This window comes from Periplaneta americana, chromosome 5, assembly GCF_040183065.1.
Source record: "Periplaneta americana isolate PAMFEO1 chromosome 5, P.americana_PAMFEO1_priV1, whole genome shotgun sequence".
In the NCBI taxonomy this organism is placed as follows: Eukaryota; Metazoa; Arthropoda; class Insecta; order Blattodea; family Blattidae; genus Periplaneta; species Periplaneta americana.
Genome location: NC_091121.1, coordinates 91,164,175 through 91,181,938, shown reverse-complemented (window position 1 = coordinate 91,181,938; position 17,764 = coordinate 91,164,175). Strand labels below are relative to the sequence as shown.

The 17,764-nt window shown below is 34.1% G+C and overlaps 2 protein-coding genes across 2 annotated transcripts in view; one reads left to right on the top strand and one right to left on the bottom strand.

Moving 5' to 3' along the window:
* The window catches only part of LOC138699975 (tubulin alpha-1C chain), a 50,849-nt gene extending 37,357 nt beyond the window's left edge, over nt 1-13,492 (bottom strand). The window contains exon 1 of the mRNA XM_069826221.1: nt 13,343-13,492. Coding sequence (XP_069682322.1) covers nt 13,343-13,345 — 3 coding nt within the window. The 5' untranslated portion in view covers nt 13,346-13,492. The remainder of the gene's footprint in view (nt 1-13,342) is intronic.
* The window catches only part of LOC138699976 (uncharacterized), a 109,643-nt gene that overhangs the window by 8,297 nt on the left and 83,582 nt on the right, over nt 1-17,764 (top strand). The gene's annotated exons all lie outside the window — the stretch shown is intronic.

Below are 17,764 nucleotides of genomic sequence, written 5' to 3'. Positions count from 1 at the left end.
AAGAAGCAAAAACGAAAAAAAAAAAATTATAAAATTGTTCTGTTTGAAATATCTCGAAGAATAATCCCCTGAAATTAATGACATTATGGTTCACTCTGTATACTTTTCTGGATCTATTTTGTGTGTTTACAGAACTTGGTTAACATCTCAGAAACTTCTCAGGTGCACGAAATAATTATAACTTTTTAAAACTTAAAATGATATGTCTAATTATAACGCAGTGGCTGGGAGTCTACAAATACTACACTTTAGTTACTTCAGTTAAATGTTCGAATGATTGATCGCTTAGATTAGAACTCCACATCAGTTAGTAAATTTGAAGCGCTCCTGAGAATGTTTTCAAGGATCGTGGCTCAGGGACCGCTTATATCATGATAAGGGATCATAATGTTCTTTTGACTGTTGCCTAGCTTCTACGAAAGCCTAAATTCATGCACGTTTTAAGGATAAGGTCGCCGCTAACCGGCATGTGAACTGTTTCCATATGTTCCTTTCATTATGTATGAACTTCGGATGTTTACCGAGATCAATACTACAGCTTTAATTTACAATTTTGGATCCCCTACATACAATACATTGGGTCAATAGCGTTTATCCTGAAGTTACGTTTTAGTTCACATTAAACTGGGTCAGTCAGGCCCACATCGGTCTTAAATGTGATTTTCAAGCTAAAAGGACTATTCTGCTGGGCCATAACCGGTTATTAAATTGTGAATTATTTCTTTGCTTTATAAAATGATTTTATGTTGTTCACCGCTATCGTTCTGTGGATAGTATGTTCACTTTCCAATCGAGCAGTCCGTGTTTCGATTCCCGGAGTGAGCTGAGATTTGTTTTCGTCTCACGGGACTGGGTGTTTGTCCCTTGTCTTGTACTTGTCCTGTTATGTCTCTGCGGTGGCTCTGCATCGTGCTGATTGTACAATTAGGAAAGCCTGCAATATGAGAGTCTAGTGTTAGTTTAGTTAGAGATTTATCCTTGTTCAGACCGTATTGGGGTATAAGTTGGTAAAAAAAAAGGTAGTGTATAAGGTAGTAAAAAAAGGCGTAGTTAAAACGAGTCAAAGAAATATTACGTTATTTTAACATAGAATAATCCACAGCTGTAGAGTAACGGTTAGTGCGTCTGGCCGCGAAACCAGGTGGCCCGGGTTCGAATCCCGGTCGGGACAAGTTACCTGGTTGAGGTTTTTTCTGGGGTTTTCCCTCAATCCAATTTGAGCAAATGCTGGGTAACTTTCGGTGCTTGACCCCGGACTCATTTTACCGGTATTATCACATTCACCTCATTCAGACGCTAAATAACCTAAGATGTTGATACAGCGTCGTAAAATAACCTACTGAAACATAGTATAACTCATATTCTTCTACAAGTATATGATCAAAACATCAAACAAAATAATAATAATAATAATAATAATAATAATAATAATAATAATATTATTATTATTATTATTATTATTATTATTATTATTATTATTATTATTATATGTGAATTTGGTTCTTTGAGATGGAAGTGATACATTAGTTTCCCTTATACTTGATTCATCTCTGCAATATCTTAAATCAGAGTTGGGCATTCGTGTACATTTGCACCGCGTGCTCTGAGTGAAAACACTCATATAATCTATTCTGAAGAATGCATAACATCTAGGCGTTCTTGGCTTTTTTGTGGCAGAAGTCGGTGATCGAGAAACATCGATAATAAATCAATGATGTATATACAAATTAACAAATAATTATTGTAATTGCCCACATCTAACGCCTTTCACACAAGTAAAATATTTAGGAATTATTATAGATCAGCGTTGGGATAAGCAAATTGATTTCATGTGCACAAGTATAAGAAAGACAATTTATAAATTCATAATACTTCGAAATTTTATCACTAAGGAGGCATTGAGAATAATATTTTTAGCTTTAGTACAATCATTAATACAATGAATGAGAGTAAATGCGCACAAATGTGCATAAGGTGAGTTAATTAATCATCATTAATACTATATGGTGTAATAAATTGGGGTGGAGTAGCATCATCTGTACTTAATCCATTAATTTTATTACACAGAAGATTAATAAAAATTTATTTAACCAAAAATATGGATTACCCAATAAATTTAATTTATACAGATTTTAAAGTATTAATTTTATTGAAGAAATGTATAAATATAGTTTACAAGCTTACTAGCACAGAAATTAAATAAAGCATAAGTCTAATCGACATGAATATCGTACTCGAAGACAAAAGTCTACTTTCCCATTATTTGAACCTAAATGTCATACAAGTGCAGCATTTAAACATGGTGCTAGTTTCGGACCAAGACTTCATAATAAAATTACGAACCATTTTAGAAATTTAAAATATTTTAAATTGAACCTTTTAAAAAAGAAATTTATAAAATTATTCATGATAAATGTGTGTATTTTTTACCTTTTATTTCTGTCGACTATATTCATGTTTTTATTGAATGTCGCTGGCTTCTGTCTGATTATCAATAGGATGTGTTTTTCTCTTTTTTTCTTTCATATTTTTCATGCTCTTGTGTGTTATTTGTCGGTTTGAATTAATTTATTTACTGTATTTAGTAGACTGTCTTTGTAAATTTTATGATATATTATTAGCTAAGACCACACAGTACACGAGCCTGGCTCTTACGGTAGTGGCTAGAAATATTTTTGTTTTATAAATTTAAATTTAAAATGTACTCAATTTGCTAGCTAAATAAATAAATCAAAATACATAGAACTTATGTAGTCAGTTACAGTATGGTTAGCGCGAATGACGTTGAATGACGACTTAAGGACTTAATTGAATCCTCTGTAGGAGACGTGATTATTTATTTTCGAAGGTAGGAAACGGAGCACTTTGTTCATTTGTTGGAAAAGTTATTACTACAGTTAGAAATTTACATTTAGATCGCCGTTATAAAACATATCACATTAAGCAGTATGGAGATGTCGGAGTGGATCGTGAAGCTCTTCTGAATTGTTTTCGTATTGATAAACTTGCAAAAAAAGTAAATTCATTTAATCTTGCCCTATATCCTAGAGATGTTATACATTATTGGAAATCTTATAAAATTGATTTGATTTTCATTTAATTTCAAAAAAATTGTTTCTTCACTATGAGTTCTTTAAAAACGTGTTGGCATTTTTACATCCAGTTGATATATTTGAAATTAAAGAAATATATCTACAGTATAGAGGATTTAATTGTTTAAACTATTCAAGCTACTTATTTTATACGTAATTTATTTCACTTTGTTTGCACCGTCGAAAGAACTCTCTAATCCTTAACCCATTCTCACTTGTTATGATACCGCTTCGTCTGAGAACCTGTTCCTCATGCATGTCGTTTGTCTCACGCAGTGTATAGAAGCAGTGCAGAAATCTGACCATCACTGTCTTAAAAAAATATCAATACATCAATAGCCAGGAAGTTCGCTACTTGTGAATATCTGATGTTTGTTAAGAATCCGGACCAATAGCATTTGTAAAATAATTCATTGGCGTTTAAAGACTCAGTTTCTTCAAATATAATTGAGGCCGGTCCTTGCATAGCAGTAATGCTACTAGATAATGGAGACCCACAGGTTATCGAGAAGTTAAGACTCCCATCTTTGCAGGAAATCTTTATTAGTAGTAGGGATGCCCAGTGACGTCGCCAGGATCAGAGCAAGTGAGGTGCGGATGGGGTGCGAGATTTAAAAATGGGGTGGGAGCTGAAAAAATGTGGTACATAAAAGATCCAAAATCTTCTCTCATGCACTTGCGCGCATACTATACATCTGTTTATTAATATTACTATGTATTATTATTATTATTATTATTATTATTATTATTATTATTATTATTATTGTTGTTGTTGTTCATCACATCCATAACGATACACTAAGGGATGTAGTTTTTTTTCACATCCAAGAAATTGTTTGTTTTTGTTCTTCAAAATAACTTATGCCTAGTATTTTTTTTAAATAAATTGCCCTTTGGGGTGCGGAAAGGGGTGCTCCGATTTTTTATGGGGTGCTTGCGCACCCTTTCGCATCCCCCTGCGACGTCCCTGGGGATGCTAATTCTTACCTCAAGAAAATACCTCTATTATCCAGTTCTGTTAGATACTGGATGAATTCCAGGATTATAGCGGTGCCGGAAGAATTAGATCAATGGAGGAAATCCATAACATCATTGAGAATAGAAATCGCGACCTTCCAGCTTACAGTACATGGCAACGTCAGAGGAATAAAATTAAAGAGTCTCATTCAAGAAAGAAAAGTGATGTTAAGTAATATAATGACGATAATGCTGGCGGTGGCGGTGTTAATAGGAAATATGACGAAAATGAATATATATATATATATATATATATATATATATATATATATATATTAGTCGGTTATTTTACAACGCTGTATCAACATCTAAGGTTATTTAGCGTCTGAATGAAATTAAGGTGATAATGCGGGCGAAATAAGTCCAAGGTGTATTAACAAATGTTAATGTTAAATTGATAAATCATAAGATCGAAAATGTTAACATTATTTATTGTACCTATATAATTAGCTTAAATATATAAAACGAATAAAAATCAGTTGTTTTGCAACGTGAATTAATTTAAATGTGTAGTCACGTTAGTCCTGGATTCCTGATGAGAAAATCTGGCAACCCTGGTCGCACCCTTCATTAATAACAGTCTAATACCATTTTGTACAGTAGGCTAATCCTCTTTGTTTGGGATTTATTAAAATGTCATTACGTATGAAGAACATACTCGTACATTTTCTGCACAACGTTTTAGACCTGTCCTGAACTCGTTCGTGGAGGGAATTTACTTCGTACTAGACCGTATGTCACTGGTAGAAGATTCAGGGAAATTCATACTACGTCTAACCGGAAAGAGAATCTTACGCATTCCAGTCACCTGTTGGACGGTTGGTTGTAAAAACTGGGGAATACAGACGGCTCTGTGTGAGAAAATCAATATTTGAAGTGGCTGAGATATTGTTTCCAGAGGAGAGAGGATTCATTACTTACCTACTACTACTGTGATAAGTCAACAGTAATCTAATTAAAAGCCTTCCACTGTCGCACAAACAACAAAGTTTCTGACTGAATCAGGGAAGTTCGATTTACCTGCATTTCATAGGGACAAGTGGTGTTCACCATATTCCGTTGTTCTATGTTTTCTTTGTTGTCTTCAATGATAGTTTTTCGACAAATGAACCGCACAAAGGGAAGTTTTTCTGTTTGAGAAAATTTAGCTTTGGTTGAAGAAATTCTCACAAGATAAAGATCGGAAAATTTCAAATAGACCAAATCTTTCTTCCCTATCGGATGCGACAGTTACATGCTTATTTCAGACCACTGTTATAAGCAGGGTTGTCAGACGTCTTGGATTTTCCAGGATTGTTCTAGATTTTAATGATGTGTCCTGTGTCCTCGATTGAGTTATATTTGTCCAGGAATGTCAAAAAGATTGGAAAAATACAATTTTTTGCTCATTCCTATAAAGTTACTTTTTATATTCCTTGTTCATTTTTTCAAGACCCTGTCCAACCTATGTTCAACGTCGTCATCGCCATCTGGCGCCTCCTATCAGGTTGTATTGAAATAAAAACGGTAATATTATAGCATGTATAACGGCTGGGAGGATCATCGTGCTAACCACACGATACCTCAATTCTGGTTGGATGATCGTCCACCTCTGCTTCGGCATGTGGACGTTAGGCCAGCAGCCGGCTGGTCGGTCTAGATCCTTCACGGGCTGTGGGGCCACGTTATTATTTATTTTTAATACTGTAGGATATATTAGATATTTTACAGTATCTTTATTCTTTACTTTCTTTGGAAGTTGATTTATTATTGACAGGATTTAAACATTGTGTCATGCATTTTTTTCTGTATAGATCAGGCAGTAATGTATATGTATATTTATTTATTTTCGTTAATAATTCTAACATAAAATATAATATAAACAGATAAAACTTTAGCTTACCCCAAACATTATATGACATTATTTTCCCAAACTTTATCAATATAATCCAAGAGAAATTTCATAATCTAGCAAAAGTGTAAATATAATTAGTTGAAATACGTAAAACGAATAAGATCAGTTACATTACAAATTTAATTAATTCCCAAATGTGCAGTTACTCACTTTAAGGGATACGCAGTATCACCACTTGCCCTGGATTCCTGACGAGAGGATCTGGCAAATCTGGTCATAAGTGTACATAATTTAAAACTGTTACTTACTTGTAGAAACTTAATTTCAGCATTTATTTTCAAGTTTGCCAATTTAGTTATGAAATATTGAATTACAGCCTGTTATATTTGCCTTCATTTAGGAGGGTGTAACGAATGTGTCAAAATTTGCACCTTACTTCTTATATAGACCGCTATTTTGTCCAAACTCAGTTAATGTGTTTTAGTTCACTGTTACACTTTTACTACGTCATACTATTTTTGACCAATAAAACGGCACGAAAGGACGTGTTTCAACCAATCATGGCTGTTTATCGTTATAATTTTATCACATCCCTAGCATTTGTTTGTTATTATCATTTCCCTAGCATTTGTTTGTTTTCATCACTTCTCTAGCATTTGTTTCTTTGTTTGTCAACATTTCAAACTGAAAATTCTTTACGGTACTATAAAACATGTTTTGCGATCGTCATTTGTTTTCCGCAAATATAGTAAACTGAAAATGGCGGCTTCGTTAAAACGTTTCGGTGAAGCTAACATTAGTGAAATAGAATTTTAGTAAATCAATTAATACCTATTTTATTGTATTAGAGTACTTCACTTCTTCTAATCTGCATATATTATACAGTACCTTTTCTGTTCTTATCACCTCCTTACCATTTGTTTCTTTGTTTGTCAACATTTAAAACTACAAATTCTTTACGGTACTATAAAACATGCTTTGCGATCGTCATTTGTTTACCGCATAGAAAGTAAACTGAAAATGGCGTCTCCTTTCAAACGTTTTGGCGACGCTAACATTATTGAAATAGAATTTTTAGAAGTCAATTAATATTTTATTGTATTAATAATAATCCGTGGCGCTACAGCCCTTGAAGGGCCCAGACCGACCAGCTGGCTGCTTGCCTCACGCTCACATGCCGAAGCAGATGTGGACGATCATCCAACCAGAATGGAGGTATCATGTGGTTAGCATGATGATCCCCCCAGCCGTTATAGCTGGCTTTCGCAACCAGATTTCGCTACCTATCGTAGTTCCCCAAGTGCATCACGATGATGGGTGGGCACCAGTCCCATAAACTGGCCGAAATTTCATGAGAAAATTTATTTCCCCATGAGAACTCGAACCAGCGCGCATTCCGTAACGCGAGTCCTAGGCAGGATGCCTTAGTCCACGACGCCACGGCGCGGGACATTTTATTGTATTAGAGTACTTTATTTCTACTTATCGTTTAATGGTCAATTAAATCTCACTCGACTTTTGATTTTCTCTAGATAAATCAAAACCTCTAGTGAGATTAATGTTGATAAAATATCGGAATTGAATTGAATATAACAGAATTTATCCATTAATTTAGCTTGAAATAAATTTATTTTAGAGTTAAAATGTTGCCTCTTCTGTTACTAATCTTGCAGCTAACATAATAATACAATTTTACGCATTTATTAAATAATTAACACTTAAATAGAGAGACAACCTAGTTGTTGTGAAATGTATGAATGAAGGAGAAAATAATAATTTGTACGAAAAAAATATGCAAATATTTAATTCGAATTTTTAAACTGAGAGACGTCACTAATGAAATAATGGTTACAATACATCATAATCATAATCATAATCATAATCATAATCATAATCATAATCATAATCATAATCATAATCATAATCATCATCATCATCATCATCATCATGAACAAGTTTAATAGGACTTTTGTCCTGTTTCTTATAAATCACAAAATAATATGGTCCTGGTCCCGTCATATTCTTCTTGGTCTTCTCATATCTCGCCTGTTAGGAGAAAAGCCAAGTTAGGAAGGCGATCTGGATCTATTCGATTGATGTGTCCTCTCCAATGCAATGCAACTGATAATTGCAAATGTCATGAACAGTGTTACTAACATCAATTTTTTTCCCTAATAGTTATGTTTTTCTGTAAATCTAATCTTGTTACACCCAGTAAAGGTCTCAAGAATCTCATAATGATCAGCTTCTAATTTACTTTTATCTTTCTTACTTAAGTCCCAACTCTCACATCCATATACAAGGACAGTTTTCGATGCTGTATTATGCAATCTTAATTTTGTAGTAATTGACATTTGTTTACCAAAATTTCTCATTATAATACTATTTAACTGGTTGTATTTCTGCTGTTTTCTATCAACGTCCCTCGTAGTTTCAGATATTGTAATTATTTCCGCGGTAGTTAAATTCAGATACTTGTTCTATTACGCACCTTTCAATTTCAATTTTCACTTACGATACTTAATTTAATAAAGTAATATATACTTAAGAAACGGCTTGTTTCCAAAGTCACTGTTTCTCAGCTCAAACATGAAGACCGCAGGAAAATCTGGCCTGTTTCAGTTATTTGTTTTCGACGAGAGATTTCTTCCTGGCGTTTGTTACTACCCCGGGCATTAAATAAACAGTTGGAAGTAGAAACAGATGGTCTTAAGTTAACATCATTCAAAACAAAAGGAAGAAAGTGGCATTGACTTCAAAGATTGTTGTTGGCAGGGAAGAAGATTGTAAACGAATAAACCAATAGGAAACTTTAAGCATTCCATACTGAGATCAGCTTACACCAGCTATTCACAACTACTGTGACTTCTAGGTAATGTGGTGAGCATGACGCAAGCCATCACAATGGAAAACGAGGCACACGCATTCGATCCCTGTGGAAGGAAAATAAATCACTTCCCTGTCATACATGATTATAACTTTTAAGTTATTTTGACAAGTCCAAGGATATAGTCCAGGTTACAGTCATTCTATGGATATGTCTAAATTTTTTGAACAGTGAAGAAGAAATACTAGCCAAGAAATGTGGTCAAATGATTCAGAAAGGAAAATTATAATACAAAACTCCAAAAAGAAAATAATATACAGGAAAGAGTTTATTCTGGTGTGGTAAATGCAAATAAAATTAACGAGGGTTTTAAGTTGACCTCAAGATAAATAGAACAGCTTTTAACTGTACTTGGAAGTGAATTTTGACGTAAAATGGTTGAATTAATACTTTAACAGCTTATGTCCATTGTTTAGTTATTCATCTTTTGATACTTTGGTGAAACTGCACCAAATATAGTTTCATTTTTTAGTTATTCATCTTTTGATACTTTGGTGAAACTGCACCAAATATAGTTTTATTTTTTAGTTGTTCATCTTTTATACTTTGCTGAAACTGCACCAAATATAGGCTAGTTTCCTTTTCTTCTCTGATTATATGAAGCAATGCTATATTGAGATCTGCCGTATTACTTGTCCGGTGGCGTTCGCAGAATTTTGTCCAGATTCATTGCAGTTTACATTATCGCTATTTAAAATTTTTTTATCGTCATCATCATCATCATCATCATCATCACCAGCTGAGTTTTCACAGGAGGATCTTAAAATAGTTTCTGGAAGAACGTTCGCGACAACATCGTCACGCTGCAGTTACGAAGAAACATTTTCCAATGTGAAATTTTCACTAACCACGCGAGAATCACTACGCCACTTTTTGCTAAAAAAGATTGTAAAATTGAGCTTTGCGGTCGCTTAGACGAAGTTTATATTAAAAATATTAAGTGTCGAATGCACAAAACGTTAAACGAACGTTTCACAATATAGTCAGAACTCAAACTGACGAATGAGTAAATACCGCTCTTAAAATGAGTTTAAAATCGACAGCGCACAATATTTAACAACATCTGCACTGCAGAAGTGTCAAAAAAGAACCTTTTCAATATGTTTCACAGCAAGTTAAATTTAATATTGTGTCAGCTTCATTTTATTACTCGTACAAGGTCGATCCTAGGTGGTAGGTCTGTATATAATAAAGATAGCATTGTTATAATTGTAATGTGTCGCAGCACCTAGCACAGGGATTATATTGAAAGTGGGGTAGGAGGACTATGCCTTATGTGGAAGTAGATTTTGTTACTCTGACAGTGAAAAATTGGTGAAGGGGAAACAATTTAAGCATAAAATACTCAGATCTAAATATGCCATTTTTTTTCAAAAAGTTCAAGGGGGGAGGGTTCAAACCGGTAACCTCCCCTTGTGTACGTTCCTGTGCTTGTCAACAATTGTCAATCACTTTACAAGCTTGTCACTAAATGTTGAGAAACAAAATTTACTCACCTTGTCACTATCCAAAGTAGTCGTCATAAGACTCAGGCACCTGACATCACATAAACATGTACACCATCCTATACTACATTTTTTGACGACTTGAAATAGAAAAAATGAGGGGCAAGATAAGGTGGAGATTTTCAGTCGAATGAAATGTGTAACTTCAGGGAAACATGAGCACCTTGAGAAAAAAACTTAATCTGCGATTCTGTCCACTGTAGATATTATTCTGGTCAATAACAGGTAGCGAACCTGGGTCTGCGACGTAGTACTTGGGTTCTAGGATCCTCTAGTATCATAGCTGTGTAGCCTGATTTTCTGGGAAACTTTATAACAATGTAATTAAATAATTTAAAACTTAATAAATTTCGAGACTGCATGACTTAAAATTCAATAAATAATAAACAAATAATCGTGATAAAATGTTTATTTATAACTGCCAATTCACGATGAATTCTTCCTACTGATCATGCTTGTCTTAACTGGTAAACAATAATATACTGTATACAGGACTTTCATTCAAAACTTCGAAGTCTAAATAACTATTTATACCTATTGACTTTCCATCTCAAAAATTGTTTTTAGACTTTAATGTTCTTAAAATAAGACAAATTTATTATATTGTATTAATAAAATATAGCGATATTTTACTACTTAATTAACTTATTATTCCCAGAACATGAATTTTACCAGAAATCGAAAAATATTGGGAATAAATTTGAATAAGAAACCAAAAAAAAAAAAAAAAAAGTTTCCTTCCCTGGCAGGATTCGAACCACGAAAGTCTTAGTTACCAGTCTATCGTGTTCTGGAGTGAACAAGACTCTGAAATAGCTACAAGGGTTGGTCCGGGTTTTTTTGCCACTACTGTACATTTAACAAAATCACTGTTGACCAGTGAATCTGCTTACATGGGTTTTCGAGATTAGTCGGTGGGTTAACTCTTTTCGATTGTCTCAGAAAACAGATAATCAATAAACGAATGAATGAGTGAACTGATGAAATCATCTATACTTAAAAGATATTCTCTTGATGAGTTTCTTCACTCTCTTGTAAAAATGTTGAGCCAAAACGAAATACAAGCAGCGGGAATGGTGCACAGACACAAGTGAAACATTGCAGATCAAACGCAAGACCAGAGATATAAATTCAATTCCTATGGAAAAAGTTAAGCCTGAATTTGAATCCAGTGGTTATGTATAGAGAGCGAAATTTTAGGTCCTAAAAAGTTGCATTTTAGGCGCCTAAAATAGGCTTTGAACTCCTTTATTTAGGCTCTATAAAATGAATGTCACTAATATAAGATTCTAGGATTAAAAGAAACTTCCACACATTTCACATTTTACAAGGGTACAAATGCATACACAAAATGAAGACATTCTGTCTTTAAGTTAGTGTTTTTCATTCACCAATCACGTTTCTATACTTTGCTTCACAGTAGATGACCAACATCTATTGTGGCTATTGTATCATTCACTGCTGTACTTACAAATGGTAAGAAAAAAGAAAGGGATTGTTGTGTCTTGAAATGTAAAAGAATGCTTATTCGGGTACAACCCAGCGAGTTTGTGTTAAATTGCTGACAGACAGAGGAGGTTATAATAATAATAATAATAATAATAATAATAATAATAATAATAGTAATAATAATAGTAATAATAATAATAATAATAATAATAATAATTTTCCCCGCAGGAGTTCTTTTACATGCCAGTAAATCTACTGACATGAGCCTGTCGCATTTAAGCCCACTTAAATGCCATTGACCTGGACCGTGATCGAACTCGCAACCTCGATCACAGAAGGCCAGCGTTATACAGACTACGCTACCCAGGCAGACTGAAAGTTGGAATTTTAGGATTGAAAGATTGTAAGAATGAGAAGGGATGGCCTGGAGGTATTTCTCTATTGTGTCGTTCACTGCTAGGAAGAAGTTACTGTATTATCCGTCTTGGAATGTAAACGGTATGAAACAGTTACGAAAAATGATGCAAAAATAAAAAAAAAAAACTTAAAATAAGCACTAACGTCGAAATAGGCATTTTAGGCACTATAAAACCCCTTTATTTATACCTTTATTTCCGCAAAAAATGTAAATATTAAATCTCAAGCCTGTATGTATCAAGGAAAAAAATAGGTTTTTGCCTAAATTCCGCTCTCTAGTTATGTAGCTGGAGACCTTAACGCTAGAGACCCAATAAAATATGTGTGATATACAACATAGAAATGTGTAGTATATGTAATAGAAATTGATTATAGGCCTAAATTAGCAATTAGATTGATATTTAGACCTACACGTGTAACAATCAAATGAAAACTTATCTCTGAATAATCGTATATTTTTAAATTACCGATTGGTTGGATGCAAATTATTAATAACTTTAGCTGGATTTCGAAGGATTTAAACTTGAGAATATATGTACATATATATTTTTTTAAGAAAGTTAAACATACAATAGACCGTCCACGCCTGTGGAGTAACGGTTAGCGCGTCTGGCCGCGAAACCAGGTGGCCCGGTCAGGACAAATTACGTGGTTGAGGTTTTTTCCGGGATTTCCCTCAACCCAATGTGAGCAAATGCTGGGTAACTATCGGTGCTGGACCTCGGACTCATTTCACCGGCATTATCACCCTCATCTCATTCAGACGCTAAATAATCAAAGATGTTGATAAAGCGTCGTAAAATAACCTAATAAAATAAAATAAATACAATAGACCTATTGGAAGTTACAGGCTACAGTAAGACGAAAATCTCTCTCTTGAGAACTAAAGAACACAAAAGATGCTTTTCTGGATGCAGTATAATAACAATAAAATCATTTTTATGACATAAATGAAACACTGTCACTTCACAAATTAATTTATTAAGTAGAAACGGCATTTCAAATTAAAGTTTACTTCAATACATTGAAGTTTTATAACTAAATATGAATAAAAATGAAAATATTAGACTGCGTTTATTGCAAGATTCGAGATTTTAATCAGGAAAAAAAACTACATAAAAGTAAAGCTTTTCGCACTCACCATGTCGCCGAACGTGTGGAGAGGATCCTCTGTGGACAAGTGTCGCCCGCTGCGTGGAGTGACGTTGAAGCCGCGAGCTGCTGTGTGACTGGGGCGTAACGGAGGCGTCCTCGCTATATATACCCTCCGTGCAGAGAGGGGGTCACGAAGGAATAAGGACGAAGTTTTATTGTTCACGTGATAAATGTTCTTCCTTCCAGTACACAAGAAAATTGGACGTGAAAATCAATGTCTTAACGACACGTTTTGATAGCTTAAGACTCGGACGAATTGAGAGGTGATCGTCCGAAGGAATCGATACAGAGAAATATATAGTTCCAACCCTTTCAATGCGCATCACTAAAGTAGTCGATCCAATTTTTACTGTCCGTTTTTGCTTTCAGTCCGCCAATTTTTTTAAATTTCTTTATTTAACAGTTCCTTTCAGACACAGTGGCTCTATTCAAAGACGATGAGATGATGATTGAATCAGTGCAATGGTGTAATAAGTGAATAAGAAGAAAATTTATTTTGTATTATCTTTGAATTCAAAATCTTAACAAAAAGAAAAAAAGAGGTCTAATCTCCTACGATGCATATACAGGGTGATCACGAAGTTTTACCCCACTTTTTGGAGGTGATTCGTGAGGTTATTTGGAACCAAAATCTAAATAAACTAATGGGATAATGTTCATTTTTTTATTTTAGTAGGTTATTTTACGACGGTTTATTAACATCTAAGGTTATTTAGCATCTGAATGAGATGGTGATAATGCCGGTGAAATGAGTCTGGGGTCCAACACCGAAAGTTACCCACCATTTGCTCGTATTGGGTTGAGGGAAAACCCCGGAAAAAACCTCAGCCAGGTAACTTGCCCTGGTTTCGCGGCTAGACGCTCTAACCGTTACTCCACAGGTGTGGACATCATGTTCATAATTAAGGAATTAGTATAATTTGAAAACGAAGCAAATTTATTTCCCTAATCTCATAAAAATGCAAATAATAGGCCTAATACAAATATTTCGTCACTCTAAAGTAAAAAGTTTTTTCAATTTCTGTATTTTATGGGTTTTCTTTCTTTTAACATAGAAATGATTATTTTACAATTCATATGATGGTTTTTGTCCTATAAGTCCTATAGATCACAATCTTAAGCTTATTGAAAACTTCCAGTCATAATAACTTATCAAATGGTATGATATAAACAATTTATAGTTTTACCAAAATATTATAGGCTAATAATTGTCTTACCTATTACACATTAATTTACTAGTTGCAAACGCTTTTGCCTTACCAAGAATCTTCAGACAATCTATGATCACAATATTTGATTACGTCACATATATGCAATATGATTGAGTTAACATGTCAAGTAAATAAGAGCTTATAATCTGTTATATACTTCACACGTAATCAGATATTGTAATCATAGATTATCTGAAAATGCCTGATAAAGCGAAAACATTTGCAATGAAAAAATTAATGTATAATGGATAAAGCAATTATTATTATTATTATTATTATTATTATTATTATTATTATTATAATTATTTGTTGGCCATACTATAAATTGTTTACACCATACCATTTGATAAGTTATTTAGACTGAAAGTTTTCACTAAACTAAGATTGTTATAAAATGGTTGCTAAGCACTCACTTCTTTCGATATGTCTCATTTTAGAGGATATCAGGATAAGAAAAAGGCATTGGTGTTATAAGCCTTGCCTAGTACACTGTAGAAGCTCTGTAGTACGTAGGCGTTTCTATGAAAACTGATCATTTGATGGAATAGCCTCATGTGCTCAATGCATTTTTATTAACTTGAATTCTTTACAAACTGGATTTAAATCACATTTTCGGATGGGTATGATCCCTTCGTATAACATTTTGCAGCTTCTCATGATCGTTCCTTAATATCGCCGCGACATCCAGAAGGCGTGCAAGCAACTCTTCGCGTGTTTGTACCTTAACGTGGTACTCGATGTCCTCAAGCTGGCCCCAGAAGCAGTAATCTAACGATGTTAGATCTGGCGATCAAGGAGACGAAGTGGTACGTCCCTCGCGACCAATCCTCCGCTGTGGGAATTACTAGTCCAAGTGAGCTTTTACAACGCGGAAAAAGTGAGGAGGTTCCCATCATAATGGAAGTACAATCGTCGTCTTGTTGCGAGAGGAACACCTTCAAAAAGCTATTGACTATGACGGTTTTCAAAAATCTGTTGTTACTCAATAACTACTGGAAATCGATCACAAGTGCATAAGGCTTTTTCGCAGGAAGCGTTCCTAGGAATCTGTACCATTAGCCGAGGAAGAACTATGTGAATAATCATGTAGGCCTAGTAAGAGGACTATTAAAATAAACTTGTTAGAGTCGCAAGACATGATTCAGAGAAATAGGTGTGCTATTTTGCGTAGGAAAATGGAATTTGGATAGGTCTAATGCGATAAACTTTTCGGGTTGTGATAATTAATCTATTATTGTTTTTATTTGATTATTTAACGACGCTGTATCAGCTACGAGGTTATTTAGCGTAGATGGGATTGGTGATAGTGAGATGATATTTGCCGAGACGAGGTCGAGAATTTGCTATATAGACCTATTACCTGACATTTTCCTTACGTTGGGAAAAACCTCTGATAAAACCCAACCAGGTAATCAGCCCAATTGGGAATCGAACCCGCGCCCGAACGCAACTCCGGATCGGCATGCAAGTGCCTTAGCCAACTGAGCTATACCGGTGGCTGACTCTATAATTGTTATTTGTACTTGAAACAACCTAGAAGAGTCACTGCTAATAATTAATTAGAGCTAGAAAGTCGGTACCAAAACTGTCAAGTTGTGTGAGCTTGGACTGTATCTCTACCTAGTGAAAAGTAATAGAGCGTCTCTCGGTGTCAGTGAATCAGAACGACAAACATGTACAGTCGGGTAATAACCAAACATGCGCTGCAATCGTCCACAGCTTTAGAACAAGGAAATAATATATAAAAAACAGTAATTTGTAATTATAAAGTTCATAACTCCCAATCTAAATTAATTTACCCACACGTATAAAAATAACATATAAAGTATACAATTATGATTCTAGCCTCATTATAACAAATAACAATGAACATTTTCATTTTATCAAAAGAAAAACTCCTTTTAGGTTCAGAACAAAAAACAATATTTGCATTCTGAAAATATTCGTTCTACGTCACAAGACGTTACTGGAGCAAATCTGAAATATGATACAGTATTTATTAGTATCATCAGGTGAACAACTACTTTGTGAATCTAATAGTGTATCTCGTATGTGGCACATAATATTAAACCCATAATTATTTTCAAGAAAATATTTCGTTTCTATTGTAATGACAGTTAGGAAGTTCGTATCGTAATTCCGATGTTGAACTTGGACTGTAACTCAATCGAATGCATAGCATCACGAGACGTCAGTATTTAACGAAGAATAATCCGGGAAAAAATAAACATGTTACACACACCTGTTTGCATAATTATATATTAACAGATTAAATTACTTTTTTGGAATCATGCATAATATTAACATTACGTAAATAATACAATAATAACAGAATAGCTCACTTTGTTCAGAACCTAAAATATTAATATAAATTAACAATATTCTTCAAACTATTCACAGACTCTACACAGATCCACAGAATGCCACCATGCGTTGTTTGCGAACACACTGTAGATCATCTGTAGCGAGGGGCACGGGTGATATCTATACTCCTCACTGTACTCAACTGAAATCTACTGCTTTGGTACGAACTTCCTAGTTCTGTTAATAATAATAATAATAATAATAATAATAATAATAATAATAATAATAATAATTAGACTGCGTGGAATTGCCACGAGAATCGCAAGGTTTACTGCACACGCGGTATAGACTGTATGAGAAGGGGGCGTACAACGGATCGAGTATACCTCTGATGTAAACACTGAGCAGTATACTGCGGTTACAATAAAACCTGTATCCTGCATTCAAGAAATGTAATGAATTATCATTGAAGTAGGAAATGTCTAAACATGTAAATACACAATTATTTTATAGTGAGATATATTAATTCTTAAAATTTAATGTAAGATACTCACATCATCCTTGAATATGTGCATTGCAGTGAAAAGTTACGTACATTTTGAGCGACTGCAAAGTAACCTCCTCCAATGGTCACTTAAACAGTTTTTATTTTGGGAAAATGTACGTTCAACATCACACGATGTAATACGTACATATTTGAAGAACGGAAAGTCACTACATTTTAGTACACCAACTTCAGATGTCTTGTCGTGACCTGATAGTACATCATTTATAATACGAAGTTGTGAATAGGCAGAATTTTTAGCAATAATGTTTCCCAACTTACATTTCACTTTTTCTGAAATTAGTGAATTGTTATTTTGGATAACGGTTTGTGTTACTTTATCCACTAT